General features: G+C 37.2%; 1 protein-coding gene across 2 annotated transcripts in view; it reads right to left on the bottom strand.

Moving 5' to 3' along the window:
- The window catches only part of RECK (reversion-inducing-cysteine-rich protein with kazal motifs), a 95198-nt gene that overhangs the window by 57992 nt on the left and 16898 nt on the right, over positions 1 to 20308 (bottom strand). The window contains exons 3-8 of one of the 2 annotated variants that reach the window (XM_011939390.1): positions 16805 to 16838; positions 15793 to 15867; positions 14547 to 14583; positions 10536 to 10621; positions 8800 to 8847; positions 7573 to 7674 (exon numbers count right to left, since the gene is read on the bottom strand). In XM_011939390.1, the coding sequence (XP_011794780.1) occupies positions 7573 to 7593 (21 nt within the window). In that variant the 5' untranslated portion in view covers positions 7594 to 7674; positions 8800 to 8847; positions 10536 to 10621; ... (1 more) ...; positions 15793 to 15867; positions 16805 to 16838. The remainder of the gene's footprint in view (positions 1 to 7572; positions 7675 to 8799; positions 8848 to 10535; positions 10622 to 14546; positions 14584 to 15792; positions 15868 to 16804; positions 16839 to 20308) is intronic. The other variant, XM_011939389.1, reaches the window with a different exon arrangement.

The following is a 20308-nucleotide window of genomic DNA, read 5'->3' as shown; positions in this document are numbered from 1 at the left end:
CTCCCGGGTTTACGCCATTCTCCTGCCTCAGCCTCCCGAGTAGCTGGGACTACAGGCGCCCGCCATCTCGCCCGGCTAGTTTTTTGTATTTTTTCTAGTAGAGACGGGGTTTCACCCGGGTTAGCCAGGATGGTCTAGATCTCCTGACCTCGTGATCCGCCCATCTCAGCCTCCCAAAGTGCTGGGATTACAGGCTTGAGCCACCGCGCCCGGCCAAAATCCCTGAATATTTAACAAGCAGTACTCCCTAGCTGGTAGGGAGCTGGTATTGCCAGCTCCAATATACTACACTTTTTGTTCCAAGATTCAGAAGAAGGAATTCCAGGTAGAACAAACAATTCGTACAACTACAACTATCAAATAAAACAACAGGGTCAATCTGGGAAACTATAAGCAGCATGCTGCTTAAGTGTAACAGAGAGAAGAATCAGGAGCTAGACTGAGAAAAGCTTGGGATACTGGGCTGAGGAGCATGAGCTGTGTTCTACAGGGAAGCAACTGAAGGGTTGAAGGAAGGTAGTGACGTGGATCAAATCTGGTCTTTAAAGAGATGAATCTAGAACTGGATATAGTAGATAAGAGGAGAAATTAAGACACAGGAAAACTAGTTTGGCAGCTATTATAGGCATCCAGAAAAAGTGGCAGAAAGACCTGAGCTAAGGCAATACCTGAGGATCTGGAAGGGAGACTGATTTAAGGTATATTTAGAAGGCAACTCTTTAGGCTTGAGAGACAGTAATTGGTAGGAGGTGATGAGAAAGAGGAAACAGTAGACAATACCTCCCTCTTAGGCATTTAAGTTGATGTGTTTGGAAGGATCGTATTGGTACAACAACCAAACAAGAAATGCAAGAAAAATCTTAAGTTTTATTTTGGTATGTGTGTGTGTGTGTGTGTGTGTCTGTCTGTGTGTGTGTGTGTTGCTGCTTAGGGATGGAAAGGAGGGAAGGGAAGGCAGAAAAGGTGGAGGAAGTAATAATCAATTTGGTTGATTTGAAATCAGTCAATTTTGGTTTGATTGTTGTTCCAAGGGAACATCAAAAGTACATGTATCCAATAGTGTTCAGGATACATGTTTCAGGAGCAGAAAAACGAATTAGCAATGAAAATTCTGAAGTTGTCAGCATATAGGAACAATTAAATCTATGGGAGATGAGACTGCTTAAGGGGAAAACCTTGGCCACTTAAGATGAGACCAGGTCACAATCTAATCTGATTTGATCAAATTTCCCTTTTGGAATTATCTCGTTCAGGTGACTTCTGAAAAGAATGAACTGGAAAAGGAAATACACTAGCAGCAAGGAGACTAAATAGGAGTTACTCCCCTCCCCAAACTACAAAACAAATATGACAAACCAAAACAACATACAAAGTTTTATACTATCTTAAGCCAGTACTGCAGGACCTAATAGGTTTCGCTCTTTTTGGAGCTCATCAGCTGCAGGTAACGGCTCAAATCTACTCTGATACAGTATACCTGTATAGCATTTTACCATTTATAAAGCCTCTCATTCACAGTCTTCTATTTACTATATCCTGGCAATCCTTGAAGTTGCCTCAGCATAAACTAAAAGATGCTTTACTTTTAGGTCCTGAGGGCTTTGCTGGGGCAAAGTACCACACGATTCCTTTTGTTAAAATCCCTAAAAGCTAACTGGGCAAGGAACAAAACTGTCCATAGCCTAGGCTGTCGTTTGCCACAACCAGATGGTCTCCTCTATTCTTAGAACCACTGCAGCACAGATCCAATCACACTGAAGCTTAGGAGGCTTCTAGCTGTCCAGAGAATCCTGTTGGTCCTGACATCCCTGCTCCTCTTATCTCTAATTTGGGCTGTTTTTTCATCCCTTTTCCTTTATGCTTCTGGTAGTAAATCTAGAATCAAAGTTAATTTGAAAGAAAAAGAAACAAAATAAAATTAATAGATACACAGAAATCTTTAAGCAGAACATTTTATTGTGACATTTCCTGCGGAAACAGCATACAGTCTGGGTAGGCATACATAAATATACACCAAACACTGGCATCCAGGGGCAGAACAAAGTGTATAGTAAACTACCATTTGTGGTAAAGGAGGGTAGAGGATGACTATACATATATATTTACTTTTATAGGCAGAAAATATCTCTAGTAACTTTAGGAACTGGATGGCTGTGGGAAAGATAATTTATTATATACCATTTTGAATTTTGAACAATGTGAACATCCCCAAAATAAAATTTAACACATACCTGCACCATTCTATACATTTAGCTGTGTACTGATAGGTGGGGCTAACAGAAGACAGAATCCTCAGAGTCTTAATTTTAGCATTCTCACAGAACCAGAGCCCCATGGCAGAACAATATTTTAGTTGTATTGGCAATTGTTTAGTTTAAAACTTAACTGCCTTAAGACTGAAAAAAAAGTTAGTCCTCACAAAAATACCCGCTACTAACTTTCCTTCATAGTTTCTCACCTTCCTTAATGAAATAACATCAAAAAAGTGCATTGAAGAAAGCTAGCAAAGAAAAGAGAGACATGAAAATGACATTTCTGAAAATACAAAGAAAAGCCTAGAGAAGAATCTGAGAAAGAAGGAAGAAACAAGTAAAAAATATAAAAAGTATGATGGCAAATTTGTAGCATTGTACTTCAGTGGCTCACACAGCAAATGGAAAGCATTTATATTTATGGCCTGATATCATGTTAAGAGAATGGCAGGTAAGGTCTGCCATTAAAGGTATAAAATGGATTTACAAACCTCAAACTAAAATTTATCTCATCAGTTTATAGCCATTGCCAGTCTCTGGGAATTCATCAGCCTCATATTACCTTAATGAAGCTTATTCTGACATTCAAGGAAGAAAATAACCATCAACAACCAAAAGAATTTTTAAACCGTAATTTTGGTGGCTAGAAGAAAATGTTCACAGCCAACATGTGAACGAAGACTATGCAAAAAGAACCTACACTGTATTTCACACCCCCTGAAAAACATGAATTCGTTTTTACTTTAGTTCTAATCAGCCAGTGTGCACAAGTATGGTTATTCCTATGGTTTACAGCCAGCATCTGTTCTGACTACTGGTGCCTATGTAACTACAGCTGCTGAATACTTTGAATATCATCTCGGGTTCTATCTTCACAACACATTCACGAACCCCATGTGGCCTAACCAATACTTTTAGGTGGGTTAAAGGACAAAGCCTGTGAAAATGCAGAGAACCTAGAATTGAGCATGTCCACAATACTTGAACATGCCCATAAAGGAGTTACCAAGCTAATGGTTGATTTGGGTAGCTCCTACAGGCCAGGGTTTGGTGACCCCACAATCAAAACAAATGTGATTCTCAAAAGAAGGACTCTTAAATAGCGAATGATATATTATTTCTTAGGTATTCATCAGAATAAGAAAGCTACGGAGTTGGAAGAGAGATCATCAAATCTCCTGTCTGTTGCAAAAATCCCCTTCACATGATGAATCCAGGTAAGTCTTTACTTGAACATTTCCAGTGAGAGGAAGTTCTCTGTTTCTGGAATATCTCATTCCATTTTGATCAATTTCAGGACCAGTATCTGGCTCCTTCTTTTCTAGTTCCCTAAAGAAACTCAGCTTTCTACTTTTTTCAAAAGAATAGATTATTTTAGATTCTATTAGATTCTAAAAGATTCTATTCTCTTTCAAAACCCAGCTTTCTATTCTTTTTATACTTTCTCTTCTATGGAGCTCTCACTCACTCCAAGGTTCAAGGGTTACTTCAAGGTTGACTGTGGGCATGATAATTCTCCTCATCTTTAGTCTGGATTCCTAATCACCTATGAGATATGGGTCTTTACATTAAAAGACCCTAACACACCATATGCTTCAATTTCTTCAAATTCCTTTCACAACATAAATGCTACTGTTGCTATGTTTTAATTCTTTCTTAAAAATCCAGTGATACATTACTATTGTTTTAAAAATCTGTGTCCTAATTACCCACTTTCTATTTTCACATTCTCTTTTGCATCTCAAATAATTTTCTATCTGAAGTAGATATTTCAGAACTTCCTTTACAGAGAACTTCTAGAAAGGGTCCACTAATGGCAATTCTGTTTTAGCTGTCTAGAAATAGCTTAATTTTGCCTCTTTCTTGAAATATACTTTTGCTGGATATAGAATGCTAGATTGATAGTTACTTTCTTTCGGAACCATTTAGGAATCATTCTACTGTCTTCTGGCTTCCTCTGTTGCTACTGGGAAATCAGTCGTTGGTCTTCTTTGAAGACAATGCCTTTTTTTCTGACTAGTTTTAAAATCTTTAGCTATGATGTCTGTCTATAATATGTGGATTTTTTTCCCTTTGATCCTGCTGGGTATTTGTAGGGCTTCTTTAAACACTGCTCCTGCCCATTCTATTTATTTTTCTCCTAGTACTCCAATTAGAGAAGATTTTCTCACTCTATCCTTCCTGTGTCCTAAACTATTTTTCAGCCTCATGTCCCTCTTTCTTTTCCATATAATTTCTTTAGCTCTATCTTCCAATTTACTAACTTTCTTTGCTGTACCTAAACTATTATAACACCCATCTATTGTGTTTGTATTTCAACTATACTGTTCTGGAAATTCTCTTTGATTCTTTTTCAAGTATGCTTGCTCTTCTTCTTCTTCTTCTTCTTCTTTTTTTTGCAACCTCCACCTCCCAGGTTCAAGTGATTCTCCTGCTTCAGCCTCCCGAGTACCTGGGATTACAGGTGTGCACCACCACACCTGGCTAATTTTTGCATTTTTAGTAGAGACAGGGTTTCATTATGTTAGCTAAGCTGGTCTCAAACTCCTAACGTCAGGTAATCCACCCGCCTTAGCTTCCCAAAGTGCTGGGATTACATGTGTGAGCCACCATACCCGGCCTGCTCTTCATATTTGTAAACCTATTTTATTTCTTAAACATATTAAACATTTTAGTCTGCATCTGATAATTTCTATATCTGAAGTATCTCTAGGTCTGATTCTGTTCACCATTGTTCCTGTTGGCTTTTATTTGACGAATCATGTTTTCTGGTGAGTTCTGTGACTTTTTTATTGTGAACTGCTTATTTTCCTTAGGACTTTATCTGTGGAAATCCCAAGAGGTCTGAAATACAAGATCAGTTCATCCAGAGAGAATCTGTGTTACCTTTTCTCAAGCATCTGAGGGCCACTACCATTTCAGAACAACTTGAAATAAAATTCTCAGCTTGAGGTTTTATAAACACTCACTTGATATGAATTTGGGCTGCAAACTCATGTGAAGACCAGCTTAGAGTTATGAATTTTCAATGGAGGTAAGAAACAGTTTTGTAAGAAACAGTTGGAGAGAAACAGTTTTCCCTGCAGACCCCCCTGGAAAGGGAGATGAGCATATTTCCTGGTCACCCTAATACTAAGTGTATAGTCCCTTTGGAATCCCAAATTTATTGGTGGGAAGGGGAGGGGATTTCAATCAGATTTTCCACCTTCAATGAGAATCCAGGATTTGTCTCCTGACTTCTGAGCCTCATGAAGCTACAAAGCTATAAAAATTGATTCAGCAAATGCCCTCAAAGCTAATGCCTCCTTTACTGCTCTTACTTCTCTGGATTCCTGCCTTCATTTAGTTTTTGGCTTGAGCATTCCGTATTTTCTTTTCAGCAAATTCATCTAGCATTTTAAGTTATTTTCACCTGGAGGATTGGTCCAGGTACCAAGTCTGCCCTATTGCCAGAAAGAGAAGTTTTAACTAGTACCTTTAAGTATAGAAGAGTAGTAAATGAATGCCAGGAAACTAAGCTTAAAAGATTAGATTATGTCCCTGAATATTATCTATATTCAATCCATCATAACAAATCTTGCTGATGGATTCTGCCTTTGAATCTCTGATTTATTCTTGAATATTTGACTCTATTACTATTATCCTAGTCTGGGATTTATTATTTCTTTTTAGCTAAGCTAGAGGGGTTTGTGGGATCTAAAACCTAGCCTGCACAGGATTATGAGTTTAACTTTTCTAAAATATTGGCTTTGTTATTTGTTATATATTGGTCTCCTTTTAAGAACCTTCATCATCACCCTCTCTTTAATAATGAGTTGAGCCTCAAAATGCCATCTTTTCAGGATTTGGTCCCACCACTTTACCTGTCTGAGCACAGATTTGCAGACCAAAATAGGTCTGTCTTCTCTTTTCCTCCCGCATAAGCCATGTGCATTTCTGACAACATACCTTTGATCCACAGTCTTAGGTCTTTAGGTCTTTTTTTCTTTTTTTTTTGAGACGGAGTCTCGCTCTGTCTCCCAGGCTGGAGTGCAGTGGCACGAACTTGGCTCACTGCAAGCTTTGCCTCTCGGGTTCAGGCCATTCTCCTGCCTCCGTCTCCGGAGTAGCTGGGACTACAGGCGCCTGCCACCAAGCCCGGCTAAATTTTTTATATTTTTTTAGTAGAGGTGGGGTTTCACTGTGTTAGTCAGGATGGTCTCGATCTCCTGACCTCATGACCCACCCTCCTCGGCCTCCCAAAGTGCTGGGATTACAGGCGTGAGCCACTGCGCCCAGCCAGGTCTTTAAGTCTTTACCCAAATTATACCAATCCTTTCAGGCCTCTCTCATTTGCAACTTTTTTCCTGATAACTCCAAACATTCTTGCTCTGCTTTCTTATTTCCCTGAGCCCTTATGTGTGCAGTATATATTTTAATTAGCCTAACTCAATTAGATATAATTCTTTAGTATGTGGAGTTATGCTAAAAGTTGCTTAATCAGAATTCTAAACTAAGTCTGATTCCAGTTAATGCTCTAATATATAAAACTCTTGGTATTCCACAGGTACTTGTTAATTTGCATAAGAAAAACATAGACTATAAAATTGGATGTAACAATGCTTTACATTAAACTGGTTTATCTTAGGTTAGCTAGACCAAGACAAAATCTTAAATGGCATTAAAATTTTAAAGCTTTATTTAAGTAAATTTCTTAGCAAATCCTCTCAAAAGGAACTCTAAAACAGCTTACCAAAAAAAAAAAACACATTAGCTCCTACAAATGTAATTACTCATTCTCTGAAACTCAAATCAAACTATACATAAAACCACTCTCTGGGGTAAATGCTACCCTTAAAATTGCAAGCCTATAGAAATGACTTATACATCTACAAGTTCATCTCAGGGACCATTCCAGTGTTAAGGAAAAGATATTAAAAGCCTAGTTTATAAATTATTCTGATGTTGATAAAGAACCAGTCCAGTTAAAATAGGCTATATTACACCAAATTTACCCAATTCACTTTGTAACAAATAGCTTTTACGTCTAGACTAGACTTCAACAATCATGACAGTGACTGTTATATGAGGTTTATAAAGCAGAACCCTTCCTGCATTGAAGTACTCTTATCTCTATTTTCGTTTCTAAATAACATGTAAGAAATCAAATTGAGTCTTATATTGAAGAATTTGTGGGATCAACTCTTAATATAAAAACAAAAGAACCCTTCTGCCATACAGATTTTTGGAAAATGGTTGCTTAATTCTAGGCCAAATTAGGGAAGAGAGAAAAGTAAACTATTCTTAGTATTTCTATCATAGGACAGTTTGTCTCTCTTACCTTTCCTGTCTCGTCCTTCATCAACACATACTGGCAGACTTCCTAGGGCAATGCAGAAATCCAGACAAGAGAAGGAAGCACACTAAAATAACAGAGGACAGGCTATGGAAGATGGACAGTGTCGGACATCATGTAGGAGAAAAGAAGGAATTATCACAGTTAGCCACTTTGTTCAAGAGAAACTAAAACTGGTTATTTCAAAGATAAAGAGATAAGAAAATAAAGATCTTTTACTTCTCTGTAGCAGGGCTCCTTTCAATAAGAACAGAGGAAAGCTATAATTTGGAAATTTGTCTTCAGAGGAATAGATATAACTTAGCAAACAGTACAAAGGGACAAAAGATAAATAAGACTGTCCAGTTTAAAAATAAGAGAGACAGGCTTTGAGAAAATAAAAAAAAAAAAAACTATAACCTAGAGGTAGTTAAGTGAGTTATTCTATCTTCTCCAAGAAAACACAGCAATAGGAATCCCAATGTTTGTATATAAAAATGGTGCATGAGATATATGCACTTAAGTATCCTTAATTACACAGCCTTACACTATGAAAAACAGCAATATTGTCACATTTAAGAACAGAGTTCTAGAAAATGAACAAAGTAGCCCCAATGAGGAGGTTTTTTCATATCAGGGACAATCTTCTGCACATATTTGTATGGTGTAAAATACTTCCGCTATACCCCTGCCTTAATATCTACCCCATCTAGATACCAGTGTTAGAAATCCCACCATTGAGAGGAGAGTCCTTCAGATTTAATATAGCTTTTGTAACTTAGTATTTTTTTCCCCAAATGCAAGATTCTAGGAAAGTCTGAGCTATTCATACTAGCCCTGTGATTTTCTTTCATTACTTTTCTTCATGATTAGAGGTAGTTTATAGAAATGAATACCACCTGGATGGGTCAAGCGATAGGCGATGGGACAAAAGAGAACATGAAACCTGAGAAAACTATACAACTAGTTGCTTTGTTATAAAAATATTATAGGTTAAATCCTTTGTATATGAGATTTAGGCATTTCTTTAAAATTAATACTCCATTTCAACAAAAATCAACTAAAACCAAAACATTTCCAAAAACAGTAAATGACATTTTTGTCTATGCTAAATTTTCTGTAAGGTAAAATGGAAGTTGTATAAAAATAAATTCATTTTAAAAATTTAAGTAATTTTGTTAATTCTGATAACATCTGAATAGGCTATCCACATTTGTTAAATAAAATGCATACCTCATATTCTTTTCTGCAAACTTTGGAAATATCATTCTTTGAAGACGCCTAAAAATCAACAAATTTCTCCATTAATTTATTATACATGCTATTCAGCACAGGACAAAAAGAACACAAATTAGCATATGTTAATTACTGATATAGTATCCTTTATTTCATCAAGGAAAACCTTATGTTTGAATATTTTAAAGTCCCTAAAATACAAAAAACAAATTTCATGCAATTTCTTAAAACGAACATCATCCCTAGAACTACTCAATATTCTAGAGCTTTGCTCTAACTTTTATGGCTTTAATCTCACATAATAACACAGTCCTTTTGTTATTTCAGAAACTAGATGTCTTTGAAGGAAATTGTAAATCAGGACTTTTTTTTGTTTTAGCTGAATTCCACTCTGTAGCAAATTTTCTTGTGAAGTTCTGCCAGGGCACCTACATTTTGCTTTTTCTTTAACTCTTCACATTCTAAACTTTCAATCTGAACTCGCTGAGTATATAATGGAGGGGGCAACTAAATAGGGAAGAGGTACTATGCCAGGCATTTAACAAGTTATTTTTGTGTAAGTCTCTTAACAAGTTTATAAAGAAGATACTAACCCCTCTACAGATGAGGAAACTGGTGCTTAGAGAAGTAGCAAGTTATTTACCATATTTAAGTATATACTTTCTATATAAAAGAAGCCAAAAAAAAAAAATCTGCTGAGGGGTGATTGTTTTTCCACATGAGTCAGTCTCCATTCCAGAGCTGTGGGCTCTGGTTCCTTGCTGCATTCTTCCTGTTCTATCACCTAGGCCCGTGCAATTTAGAACAGGCCAGCTGATGAGGACAGGGAGAGCAAGAAGAATGGGCGAGCAACCGTTTTACAACTCACTAAACCCATTATACTTCAAATCCTCTGCAGCTCAGCTTCACCTCAATGCCTGGAGGACAGCAGCAGACAGCTAGGTCATGTGCTGCCCAGACTCTTGGTCAGGCTATAGGATAGTCATCTCTGTGAAAGTGAAGGTGATACCATATCTCATATACTCTTGTCCAGAGATAAGACCCTAGAAGAAGAAAATAAAAGAAGGCTTTCCAACTGTGGTTTCAGTGCCATCTAATCATTTCTAGTTTCCCAATTAAGTTTATTCCTGCCACTTGCAGTAGAGGAAACAAGAGGCTAGTATTTCCTCTCTGAGAAACCACTACTGAAATATGTGAAGTGAGGATAAACTCAGGCACATAAGCTGAATTGAGGCGAACTATATCAAATCAAAAATAAGTAATAACTCATTGTAGGAGTCACATTCATCTTAGGAGCAGAGAAGGGATATAAGAACACACTTAGGGTAAAGCCATGATGAAACAGAGAAAAGAAGATGAAAAAATAAGCCAACTGTGTCAAATGTTCTCATCCAAGCATACCCTCAATTTACCCAGCCATTTAGAGTCACTCAGATTGACTCAGCATGATTGCAGGCAAAGTATGGAAGACTTAAAAATCACATAATATTGTTTTTCGCATGGCAGAGACAAGGAAAGATAAGAAAGAATAAAAGAAAGATGAGGCCATATGCAGCAGTCATAAATGAAAAACAGCAAGTCTAAAAGGAAATGGTCTATACAAGAAACACTAAATTTGCAGTTTTTGTGGGTTACCTCTGCAAAGCTAGGAGGTGGGCAAGACCCAAGACATATGCACAGCTAAAACCAAACTGCACTCCATGATGCTTGAGAGCCTCACTGCCCAGTGTTACCTGCTTGCATGCCTGTCGACACTCCAAGGCAATAGCCAGTTCACAGCAGCCTAAGCCAACCCAGCCATCAGACTTCTTAAACACACCTTAAAAACAAAATGTTTACATGTTTTGGTCACAAGTAGCAATAAAAACAAATAGCATGCCAGATGTTTCATGGCTACTACTAAAAGTCAAAGCAGGTATCCATAAGAAAACTGGTTCAGACAGCAGGGCCTCAAAATTATTAAGGACCTTCCTTTACCCTTACTTCTACTATCAGTCTCTTTCAAAGTCCCTCACAGCATAATTATCAGGTCCTTTGTTTTTTCTCTTTTCCCTCCCACCCTAAATGCTCTTTAAGTCATTCTCACTCTTGGGTAGGTAACATCTTTCGGATGTTCCCAGAGGACATACAAGGGAAGAAAAGCAAGGAAGAGGGCTTTCTTACTGTTAGACTGTTGATAAGAGGCAAAGATTTTAATTTAACTTAAGCAAACTAACAAGAAAGGGCACAAGTATTACTGTACTCAAAACAGTAAATACCTAGAATAGCATAAAATTCATGATCCTGTTTAAAAACTGATACTTAGTAAATAGGGCAATTTTTGTGAGTCAGGTATGTCCGGCTTTGATGGGCACATTTAATCATAGGGCAAAATGACTATGTATTATTCTGGTTCAATTTATGTTCAGCGGTGACTCTTCCAACCAAATTATTGTGAAACTAAAAGATGATAAAATCATAAAAAGTGTTCTAATTTTTTTTTTGAGACAGAGTCTCGCTCTGTCGCCCAGGCTGGAGTACAGTGGCGTGACTTTGGCTCACTGTAACCTCCGCCTCCCAGGTTCAAGCAGTTCTTCTGCTTCAGCCTCCCGAGTAGCTGGGACTACGGGCGTCTGCCACCATGCCCGGCTAATTTTTGTATTTTTAGTAGAGATGGGGTTTCACCATGTTGACCAGGCTGGTCTTGAACTCCTGACCTCAGATAATGTGCTTGCCTTGACCTCCCAAACTGCTAGGATTACAGGTGTAAGCGACCATGCCCGGGCTTCTAATTTGCTTTTGCAATCATAAATGTCAACGAATGATTCCTAAGGTAAAAGTAGGAGATACAGCCGGGCTCAGTGGCTTCCGCCTGCAATCCCAGCACTTTGGGAGGCCAAAGCGGGCAGATCACTTGAGGTCATGAGATCAAGACCAGCCTGGCCAACATGGTGAAACCCCATCTCTATTAAACATTCAAAAATTAGCTGGGCATGGTGGCGCATGCCTGTAGTCCAAACTACTCGGGAGGTTGAGGTGGGAGAACTACTTGAACCCAGGGGGTGGAGGCTGCAGCAAGCCGAGATTGTACCACTGCAGTCCAGCCTGGGCAACACCAAGACTGTCTCAAAAAAACAAAAAACCAAAACAACAACAACAAAAGGCTGGGTGTAGTGGCTCACACCTGTAATCCCAGCACTTTGGGAAGCCGAGGTGGGTGGATCACTTGAGGTCAGGAGTTCGAGATCAGCCTGACCAACATAGTGAAACCTCGTCTCCACTAAAAATACAAAATTAGCCAGACGTGATGGTGCATGCCTGTAATCCCAACTACTTGGGAGGCTGAGGCAGGAGAATTGCTTGAACCCGGGAGGCAGAGGTTGCAGTGAGCTGAGATTGTACCATTGCACTCCAGCCTGGGCAACAAGAGCAAACCTCCATCTCAAAAAAAAAAAAAAAGAAACAAAAAAAAAAACAGTAGGAGATACAAGAAATAATTATGAAAAGAGAAAAGTCTTATACTTGTAGGAATGCTGCAAATTCTTCCTTATCTCTTTTAAAATTGCCTTATGCTGCTTCTATGTAATACATAAATTTGGGAATCTATATCTTAAGTAAGTTAGATTATTATTTATATTTGAAAAAAAATGTCAGGCAGGGATTCAAGGCAATAAGTAACATAGTTCTCGAAATGAAACTAAGACTTCACAAAACAGAAGCATTCTGCTAAAAAGTAAAACAAAGCAAATAAATGGTTCACAGATAGACAAAGCTCTCAAAATATAATAAACTACCCCAATTATAAAAAATGACTAAAAATACTGCATATTATAAACTTATCTCTATGTGTCTTAAAGGTACAAAGGGTAACAAATTCACATCTAGCCTCATTGCCTAGTCTAGTTTCTTTTAAATCTTTGCTGCTTGCTATTCAGGTTCCTCACACGTTGGAAAGAATTTTAAATGGAATCAATGTAGGTCATAAACTCTGTGACGTGTTATATCATAATGAAGTATGCTGCTGTATCCAGGTATCCAGTGGCCTCTTAGAAAATATTAAATTATTCAACAAGCATTTACATTTACTGAGCTCTTACTATGTACAAGGTACTCTGTTAGGTGTTATGTGGGCTATGAAATTATGAAATAAATACAATATATGATTTATCCTATTAGGGAGATTACAGTTTGTTAGCAAGTGTGTGTGTGTATGTGTGTGTGTGTGTAGCATGCTGGGTACAGGGATAACTAGGAGACAGGCAAGGAGGTGGGCAATTTCAGGAAGGCAACCTGTTTGAAATACAAACTTTAAACAGTGTGATAGCCTCTAGAATTCAGAGATACATAAGGTATACTTTTTTTTTTTTTTTTTCAAGAATTTGGCTCTATCCAGGGCTGGAAAATGGGCTATAATCTTGGGAGATCATGAGTGCCAGGCTAGAGAGTTTGGGCTTTATTCTGATGGAAGTGAATATCCCCTGAGAAACTGTTTTTGAAGAGGATAGGAAAGAAAGATATAATGTGTTGAAACATCAGTTATAAGGTTATTATAATATTCTATCCCAAGAGTGTAAAAATAAAGACTTGAACTAGAAATAGAGAGAACAGGTGTAATTTTGCAAGGGGAGAGTCAATGGAACTAGCAAGAACAAGGAGTAAAATATAAATTGAGGGTTTCCAGTCTAGTATCATTCACAACAGGTGCAGTTATGAGTTTGAGCTTGGATTTGTGTTTCAGATGGCACCTGGATGCAGAGATCCAGGTAGAGATATCTACAAAGATATCTAGAAGTTACAAACAATGATTTAGATTTGAGAGTTACCTTCTCAGAGCTGATTAGTTAACAGTTCTGGGAAGGAATGAGATTACTAAGGTGAATGTGAAGACAGAAGGGAAGAAGACCACACACAGAAATAACCACAGTCCTTATGGCTCCATCTGCAAAAAAAAAAAAAAAAAAAGGTAAAGCAGAATAGATTCTGATGCCAAAGTGGAGTCATAAGGAGGTAGTAACCAATAATATCAAGTGTTTCAAGAAAGTCAAAGAGAGTAGTACTGAGAAAGAGCCCTAAGATCTAGGAACCAAGAGATCCTGGTAATCTTTCAAAGACTAGTTTCAGTAGAATGGCAGAAGTGGAGACAAGAGAACAAAGTTAAGGATTGAGTGAATGAGAATAAATTACATATTTGAAAATTTGGGCTGGACATGGTAGCTCATGCCTGTAATCTCAGGGAGATTGGCCTTGGGAGGCCAAGGCAGGATGATCACTTGAGGCCAGGAGTCCAAGACCAGCCTGGGTAACACAGTAAGACTCTGTCTTAGGAAAAAAAAAAAATTAGGTGTTGAAGGGAAGGAGAGGATAGAAACTCCAGAGTATAAATTAGGTTCCAGGACAATGACACCAATTTTACACTCACACAGTAAGTTTTTAAAATTAAGTGCTAAATTTACACTTCTTTTTTTTTTTTTTTTTTTTTGAGACGAAGTCTTGCTCTATCGCCCAGGCTGGAGTGCAGTGGCCAGATCTCAGCTCACTGCAAGCTCCGCCTTCCGGGTTTACGCCATTCTCCTGCCTCAGCCTCCCGAGTAGCTGGGACTACAGGCACTTTTTTGTATTTTTTAGTAGAGACGGGGTTTCACCGTGTTAGCCAGGATGGTCTCGATCTCCTGATCTTGTGATCCGCCCGCCTCAGCCTCCCAAAGTGCTGGGATTACAGACTTGAGCCACAGTGCCCAGCCTAAATTTACACTTCTATTGCTTACCTGGCAAAGATGAATTCATACAACTCCAAATTTCAACCTAAAAGTGTAACCAACAAAAGGCTTTTATGTAGATAACCAGTTCCTAAATATGACAATTAATTTCTACAGAAATTATGTACAGCTAATTTGATTATGGCTATGTCTACATAGTCAAGGTTCTAGAACTATATGTACATCAATCAGCTATTCAGGGGAAACAAAGCTGAGATACAGAAATAGTCCTTGTTCTTTTCCCATCTGAGAGCATTAAGGATGAGTCTAGTTACTCAGGATACTTATTAGAATCACAGTTTCCAAGCATATAGACAAAACTGAAGACTAAAGGGAATGTGTCAATTAGAACTATTTAATCATCAACTTATTTTCCCTTTCACATAATACAAGCCACCATATCTAAAGAGGCTCTTGCAAACAAGCTCACACTTTCTTGGTCTGGCACATGGGCATCCCAAACATTGAGGATAGCCCAAGTATTAGAGACATTTTAAGTTACCTGATTCAGATAGGTAAGCAATATATCTATAGTATGTCATAAAATTGAAAGATAATAAGTCATACATTTTCCCTTACCCCAAATTCAACTTTCCAAAATCAAAATAAATATTTAGTTATTATAGTTTTCATAAAATTAGTCAAACTATAATAATAAATAAAATTCTAAATTCCAGATTTTTTTTTTTTTTTTTTGAGATGGAGTCTTAGTCTGCCGCCCAGGCTGGAGTGTAGTGACACTGCAATGACGCTATCTTGGCTCACTGCAACCCCCGCCTCCTGGGTTCAAGCAATTCTCCTGCCTCAGCCTCCGGAGTAGCTGGGACTACAGGTGTGTGCCACCATGTCTGGCCTATTTTTGTATTTTTAGGAGAGACGGGGTTTCACCATGCTGGCCAGGCTGGTCTCGATCTCCTGACCTCAGGTGATCCACCCGCCTCAGCCTCCCAAAGTGCTGGGATTACAGGCATGAGCCACTGCGCCTGACCCCAGATAAAATACTGTAATGAAATTTAAAGACAGGAACACGTTTATATTTAAGATTGTTTTTAGATCTGTATCATAGGATAATAAAAGATGAAAAATATTCTATTTAGCAATTTATATGAAGATTTTTTTTGAAGGACTTAAGTTAAACCTAACATTTTGACCACAAATTCCAATCACATTTAAAAATTTGCTAACTCTGAAAGTAATTCATTGGATAGTTTCATTTAGACAGAAGCTTCTACAGTTAAGTTACAATAAGACTTACCATTGTCTCTGGGCAATAATCAGGGGCTCGCTGCAACAGATGTTTTAGTCGGGATTCACTTTTTGAGGAGAAAATCTATTTGACAAAAAAAAAGGTTTTGTGGTATTTTTCCACAAGAAATAAGAAGAGGTAAAACTTACTATCCTCTAGATTTATCAGTTGTCTAAAATATTTTCCAACTTCCTTTTTATTTATTTTATTTATTTTTTTAAGACAGAGTCCCATTCTATTGCCCAGGCTGGGGTACAGTGGTGTGACCTCAGCTCACTGAAACCTCCACTTCACAGGCTGAAGCGATTCTCCAGTCTCAGCCTCCCAAGTAGCTGGGACCTCGGGCATGAGCTACCAACGCCTGGCTAATTTCTGTATTTTTTTGTAGAGACAGGGTTTCACCATGTTGCCTGGGCTGGTCTTGAACTCCTGAGCTCAAAGTGATCCACCTGCCTCAGCCTCCCAAAGTGCTGGGACCACACGCATGAGCCACCATGCCCGGCTCCTTTTATAAGTGGAAAACCTTTAGAATGATCTAAGTAAGGTAACATTTCTTAAAAAGTGTTGATTAGTTTCGCAAATAAGCAAGAAAAGCAAATACAGCAAGTTGAGACCCTTTTCTATTGACCAAAAAAAGTGGAGAAACCCAGGCTACCAACCTGTTTAGAGGCTGGGGGTTAGAGAGTGAGACAAGGAAGAAAAAAAAGGTAAGTTTATTCTAAACTGTTCTGTAAATTGCTTTTAGTCAACTGATAACAATGAAAAACAGACTGTCATCAAACCCGTGATACTGCTGAAGATAAAATTTGTAAACAGCATTATGGCACATAAGTTCTCCATAAAATGCTGTAAGATAGAAACAAATTTTTTTTTTTTTTTTTGTAATTGATGCTAATGAGCTGACAAAGGTTCACTTACCAAGCTAAATGGCTCACTTCCAAACAGGATGTTATGCAATTACAATATAGTGTTTCAGTAAATAATAAATCATTACACATATCAGACAGACCTTCATGATTACCTGCAAATAGCTGAGACGGTAAAATCCATGAATGCTATGGACAATGAAAAAGCATTTATCTCCAGTTAGCTTATTTATTAGCCATTTTCCTCCAAAACTACCAACTACATTTAAGAAGTGAAAAGAGATAGAATATCACTATTTTGCAACCCCTAGTGAATTAATGCATTTAGACAATTATCACAAAGACTGTAAGCATCACAAAAAGAGACATTTTGGGGGGAAGACTTAAACAAAACTAAGCCTCTGGATCTGTCTCCTAAGGTAGCTGTTAGCCATGTGTGGGTATTTAAACTTAAATCAAGTAAAATTAAATGAAATTAAAAATTAAAGTTCCTCAGTATCTTTAAGCACATTTCAAGTGTTCACCTGGCACATGTGGCTAGCGGCTACCACATGGGTCTAGAATATTTTCATCATTGTAGAAAGAGCCATTGGATAGCTCTGCTCTAAATCTAACTGCGGAAACACAGAGGAAAGAGGAAAATGTTAAATGACACCAGGGGGATGTGAGTAGCAAAGTTTGGACTATGGGAAACTCTACAGGACAAATGACTAAATCAATTCATCAAATACATTGCAAGGAGAAACCTACAGATCAAAAGATATTTAAAAAACATATAACCAACATATATATATATATATATATATAATCACTTGAATTCTGATCCAAACTAAAAAAACCTTATAAAATAATTAAGAAATCTGAATAACTAGATTTTTGAATATTACTTTTTCAAAGAAGTAAAAACAGTATTGTGGTTATCTCTTTTTTTAAATGACTTATTATTTGTAGCTCCAAACAGAAAATTTATGTATCAAATAATATGACAATTGAGATTTTGCTGCTACATAAATTTGCCTCAATATAGTGGGGAAAGTAAAAACAGAGAATTAAATGAAACACAACTGGTCATGACTTAATAATGTTGAAGCTGAATATGGGGGTTTATTACACTTTTCTCTCTACCTTTGTATATACTTAAAGTTTTCCATTATAAAAAGATAAAAGGCAGAGTGAAAGAAAAGAAAAATCGATTGAAAAAGACAACAATGAAAGATAAAGAATGAAAAAGAGAAAGAGGAAGAAAAAATGAAAGATATGACATTGGTAGCAGACTAGGAAAAAGCACAGGGAAGGCTACGCTCTCTCACTCGTTATCTTCTTTCTGCAATTCCATCTCCCCTCAACAACAACAACAACAACAAAATGCAAAAAAACTACAAGCACTTGAAACAGCTTAGAACAATGAAAAGAATATGGAACTGAGAGTTGGAAATATACTCTGAATACCGTTGGGCAAACTACTTGGCCTCACAGGAGGTAGTTATATCCTGGTGGCTAAGGGTATGGCTTTGTAATCAGACACATTTGAGTCTGAGTCCCTGTTCCTTAAGTTATTGGCTTAGGGCCTTGGTAAGTTATTTAAGTCTTCTATATTTCAATTTCTTTACTTATAATATACAAATAATGACAATACCTCTTTCAAGTGCTGGGTGTAAGAATTAAATGAAATAATGTATGTAAACGGATATAGTAAAGGGCATGACACTTAGGGAAAAGTGTAAAATAAAATTTAAGTCACAAGTTTCTGGTTTCCTGAATAGCTAATAAGCAAAATTAAAAAGTTAGATAATTTACTGGGTCCCTTCTGTCTCTAAAATTATGATTCTATAAAGTCGAATGAATTAAACTGATAAACATATACTTATTAGGAATACATTTAGCTTAAAGAAACCAGCACGTACTATGTAAACTTTCAGATAATAAGGTAGACTTGAATATAAAGTCACTTTTCTTGCTAAACAACTAGTAATCACACTTAAAAAGAAAGATGAATCCTTATTCAGAATACATACTAGAATACATACTATAATTATACAAATCATCTCAGAGCAAAAAATTTAATAACCAAACTTGTATGCCACTCAGGGCAGAAGTTATCAGATCCTAGGGTTTACAATCTTGAATTTTGAGAAGTTTTTTACCCATACTTATCTCCTTTCTCTGTCATAACTCATTTTTCCTTTATCTTCAAACAAGTAAAAATGTTTCATCTTGAAACAAACCATTACTTCCTGCACTTACAGACTTTAACAGCTTTTTCCTTTCATTGTATCCATTTCTTCACCAATCAACTAAAAAATATTAACTAATCAGTTTGCGTGAGCAGGGACATGAGTACAACATAGGCAAATAAGACACGATCCCTATATTCAAGGAATTCATAATATATACAGGTAAGACATATGCAAAAACTGAATACATTTTTGTAAGTCTGAAAAATTACATAACTACAAATGTTTTTATTAAAAAGTTTTTAATGATTGCAGTGTGACTTTTAGCTCCACTGCTCCAGTTGATCTAGAAATATTTATTGAGAGTTTTGAGTGTTAGATACTGTTCTAACTGTTCTAGGCACCAAGTAATTCATCATAAACAAAGCAAACAAAAATCCCTGCTGCAAGGAGATGTTTTTAGAATCTCCACTAACTGGCTTTTTAAAAAAAACAAAAAACAAAAAAAAAACTAAGGGTCTTTTCTCAGATCTCAAACTCCTTGACTTTTCTTTGGCATCTGACATTTGTTGACAGTTTCACTGTAAACCATCACATGTATTTTGCTGAATATTATAAGCCACCAGCCCTGACTTCTTATCTAAATTCAAATTCCAAAAGTTTTAATTCCAAATCTCTATCTTCACACAGTGGTTTTCATGATAATTCAACAGCTCACCTTCTCCTCAAACCAAATCTTTTCCCTAACCTCCTAGAGTCATCAAGAATGCTGTTTACTCAGTTCAAAACCTAAATGTCATGAAGACTCCATCCTGTCTGCATTCCCTACTGGTTGAAGAAATAATGATTCCTTACTCACAGTATTTCCTTCTCTTTGAAGTGAGCTCTATGAGTTTTAACAGCCCTGGTCTCTCTCCACACCCCTGATAACACTTCTCCCATGATCAGGACGGCTGACTCAGCTGACCACTGAATTTGGTAGGAGAAAGTAAACATATGTAACACAGCCCTTACCTCTCCTCTCTGGGAGTAAGTATAATTCTGTCACTTAGTGTGTGCGTAGAGATAAAAGTCACATTCGACATCTGTGTAACTAGTAATAAAAGTAGTATTTTTGGATCTATCTCCCTTATTTCTCAATTAGTTACAAACTTGGTTGGGGAAGAATGTTCTTTATTAGGGTGATTATAGTATTCAATTAATTTGCTAAGTTATAGAATTTCTAATATTCCAGATTTTAAGAAATTAGACCTTGCCTGCTGCTGGTGCCTCATTATAAGATACCTCCTAAAAATCATTCACCCTATAGAATGTCAGTAGAAAAAGCAAGAAACAAAGTGAAAAGTCAGGTAAGCCATGTTTCCCAAAGTAGCAGAGCTACTTTAAAAGCTTCCTTTTTTTTTTTTTTGAGACGGAGTCTTGCTCTGTAGCCCAGGCTGGAGTGCAGTGGCCGGATCTCATCTCACTGCAAGTTCCGCCTCCCGG

Source organism: Colobus angolensis, unplaced genomic scaffold (genome assembly GCF_000951035.1).
Source record: "Colobus angolensis palliatus isolate OR3802 unplaced genomic scaffold, Cang.pa_1.0 Scaffold181, whole genome shotgun sequence".
Lineage (NCBI taxonomy): Eukaryota > Metazoa > Chordata > Mammalia > Primates > Cercopithecidae > Colobus > Colobus angolensis.
Note: the sequence above shows the minus strand (reverse complement) of the source record. Positions and strands in the feature narration are given on the sequence as shown.